This window comes from Priapulus caudatus, unplaced genomic scaffold (genome assembly GCF_000485595.1).
Source record: "Priapulus caudatus unplaced genomic scaffold, Priapulus_caudatus-5.0.1 Scaffold1999, whole genome shotgun sequence".
NCBI lineage: Eukaryota > Metazoa > Priapulida > Priapulimorpha > Priapulimorphida > Priapulidae > Priapulus > Priapulus caudatus.
This window is the reverse complement of record NW_014579060.1, coordinates 67,503-70,750: the sequence shown is the minus strand read 5'-3', so window position 1 is coordinate 70,750 and position 3,248 is coordinate 67,503. Positions and strand designations below refer to the sequence as shown.

The 3,248-nt window shown below is 42.7% G+C and overlaps 1 protein-coding gene across 1 annotated transcript in view; it reads left to right on the top strand.

Moving 5' to 3' along the window:
• Positions 1 to 1,179: 1,179 nt before the first annotated feature.
• Positions 1,180 to 3,248, top strand: part of LOC106818056 (DNA-binding protein MNB1B-like) — a 12,969-nt gene continuing 10,900 nt past the window's right edge. The window contains exons 1-4 of the mRNA XM_014822775.1: positions 1,180 to 1,288; positions 1,607 to 1,794; positions 2,556 to 2,666; positions 3,035 to 3,167. Of these exons, the coding sequence (XP_014678261.1) occupies positions 1,285 to 1,288; positions 1,607 to 1,794; positions 2,556 to 2,666; positions 3,035 to 3,167 (436 nt within the window). The 5' untranslated portion in view covers positions 1,180 to 1,284. The remainder of the gene's footprint in view (positions 1,289 to 1,606; positions 1,795 to 2,555; positions 2,667 to 3,034; positions 3,168 to 3,248) is intronic.

Below are 3,248 nucleotides of genomic sequence, written 5' to 3'. Positions count from 1 at the left end.
GCATGCGCGCGCACCGTGTTAGGCGTGCAGTGCCGTCAGAGGCAAACTTCATAATATTGCTTGCTGAGGGGGGAGGGGATGGGAGACTGAGGAAAGGCGACAGAGAAAATAGTTGGGGGCGGGAGAAGAAGGAGAAGGCTGAACGAGGGACAGGAGAGACAAGGGGAAGGACGCGAGCGCATAAAGTAGGTGTTTTGTACCCTACATGCTAGGGCGCTCTCCTAATTATAAACAAGGTCTACTGATAAAGGGTCATTGGGGAAATCTAGGCGGAGATACCCCCTAACCATTTTAAATGCATATTCATCACAAAATATAACTCCTCTTGTGATATATTGCGCATGCGCTAACCCACCAACATAGCCAGATTGTGTACTGGCTGGTATACGCAGCCGGGACCTTACATGCAAGGTATTCCTCCTATTTCTTAAATGATGTCTACAGAAGGAATGTTATCACAGAAATCTATGCTAGGATAACTCCTCTTCATTTCAAATGCATAATCTTTGCAAAATACGATTGCTCTCGGGAGATATTGCGCATGCGCGCGCACCGTGTTAGGCGTGCAGTGCCGTCAGAGGCAAACTTCATAATATTGCTTGCTGAGGGGGGAGGGGATGGGAGACTGAGGAAAGGCGGCAGAGAAGATAGTTTGGGGCGGGAGAAGAAGGAGAAGGCTGAGCGAGGGATCGGAGGAGGCAGGAGGCAAGGACGCGAGCGGCATAAGAATAGGTGTTTTGTACCCATACATGCATAGGCGCTCTCCTAATTATAAACAGTCTACTCGATAAAGGGTTATTGGGAAATCTTAGGCGGAGAGATAGCCCTAACTATTTTAAAATCATATTCTATCACAAAATATAAACTCCTCTTGGTGAGATATTGCGTATGCGCTAACACACTAACACTCGCCTCCTTCCCTCCCTCCCCCCCTTTTTTTTCTCTCTCTCACACACACACACACTTTCTTGGACTAGTAATTCAGACGTATTCCTTTCTAATGGGCGAAGCACCAAGCATTACTTTAGCTACTGTTTAATCTTAATAAACTGCGATAAAAACTAAAGAAATTTGCGACGTTTTTGAATTTTCATAAATTGTATAATTTGAACTCTCAAGTGTCTAACAGATGGCGTTACCAGCCACACGTAAGCGTCTGCTCATGCTTAGCAGGCGGGAAATCGAGTTACTCCAGCAGCCAGTGTAGTTAGAGGAGCCTTGTCTAATCTACTGTGCACTCGGGAAAATTGAAATCTGTGTCAACAGCCTCTAGCTCTAGGAATAATGGGTAGACATTGGTTTAATATATTTATGAATAATTCTAAAAGAAGAAGTAGTGCGCGTGAAATACGTAAGAAATGGAATTGTATTCGAGTAATTGGTGTTCATCACTAGGGCCTACATTCATTTTTTTAACACTACCTACCGTAACTAGTACGTCTTTAGCGTAGGGTTACAACATAATCTTACAGTTACACCACGAAAGAATGATTGATACTGTCTTTACTGATAGTGATAGTGATCGTAATGATGATAAGATTGATTTCAGTCGTCCGTTTATGATATAGACAGTTCGTTAAAACTGCTTATTGTTGTAACATCTCAGCATCCAAGGAAGATACCAAATTAAAGGCAACGAGGCCTGTGCTTGCAACAACTGGTAATGAAGGTAAGGCGAAAAGAAAAAGGAAAGCAAAGGATCCAAATGCACCGAAGAGAGGCTCTAGTGCCTATCTGTTCTTCATGAAGGCGTTCCGTGAGCAGCTGGCCAGTGAAGGAACAAAGATGTCATCGGTAAGTCACGCATTAGTCTAGACATTGGCATTAACTTCTAATTATAGATTCTAGATTGACTTCTAACCAATCCCACTTGCATACGCTTCATCATACTCGAATACTGAATATTCTGTCGCTATCAAAAGAACACATTGTGTGGCGGTAGCTCACTCTTTCTGGATGTAATACTAGAACACTAATAACATGGACATATGTATACTCTGTTCATGATATACGGTAACATGATATATCAAATACATTTGCTTCTATGTAGAATATAGAACTGGTAGTGGCAGTAGTTCTTCCCCCAGCACAAGTTGCGCAGGTTCAATTCAACTGTTCAATTAACACACCTACTAGTGCTCATAGGGTTTATGTCCCCCAGGGTACTGCCGGAATGTAGCCTAGCTGGGTACGGTCCGGTATACCGGAACGTTAACCTGGTAACTATCTGATATGGTTAGGGTTAGGGTTAAGGTTAGGAAGTAGGCGTAGGCGACTATACCTAGACTCGTTAGTGGAGTAGGCGAGATACGGTCCGGCACATTAGATAGTACCAGGGTACGTTCCGGCAGTACCTTGGGGGGCATAGTCCCCCTCAGCCCTACTAGTCTATATATTCTACTACACACGTGCACTAATTCTAAGCTAAACATCTGCTAGAGTATCTCAGGTTTCAATGTGTTTCCGGTATAGGCAGTTATCACGGGTGCTTTAGCTGTGTACACACACACACAGGTGCGTAATTGGCATGTATGAAAATCTGCATTCATTGTCAGATGACAGAGCTGACGAAGGTGGCGGCGGAGAAGTGGTCGAAACTAAGCGAAGAGCAGAAGAAGCCGTTCAGTGATCAGGCAGCAAAGGATAAAGCACGCTACCAGGAAGAGGTGCCATTTTGTATCTGACTTACATCTATCATTTCTAACGCAATAGCAGTTAGCATGTTATGTAATACTCTTGTGTATTCAGCCTGTTGTCAGATTTAACTGCCTTGTCGGGAAATGATTAATATATATATATATCAGTTGGAAATAAGTCTGTAATCCCAGCCTGACCTGTTAAAGAATATTTGAAGTTTTACTATGTAACCTATAGTAAACCCATCCTGCTAAAAAGCTACCCATCCTGAACTGAAGGATGAGCTGCTATTAATATTTCTAATACTATTTTTGTAAGCATTCTCTAAGTGAAACCTTGTATCGTACCATGCAGCAACAATGCAGTTCATGCTAATTTGTTTATCATGTGTTTACAGATGAAGTTGTACCGGCCAAGCAGGGACCCAAATAAGCCAAAGCGTCCGTTGTCGGCATATTTCCGATTCATGGCCGAGTTTAGAAAACAGGTGGCTGACAAAGGCATGTCAGTGACTGATATTGCAAAGCTTGGTGAGTATAACAGGTTAATTTGACAGTAATCTGTGTTAGATCTACTAATACATAACTGTGCAGGAATAAAAATATTATATA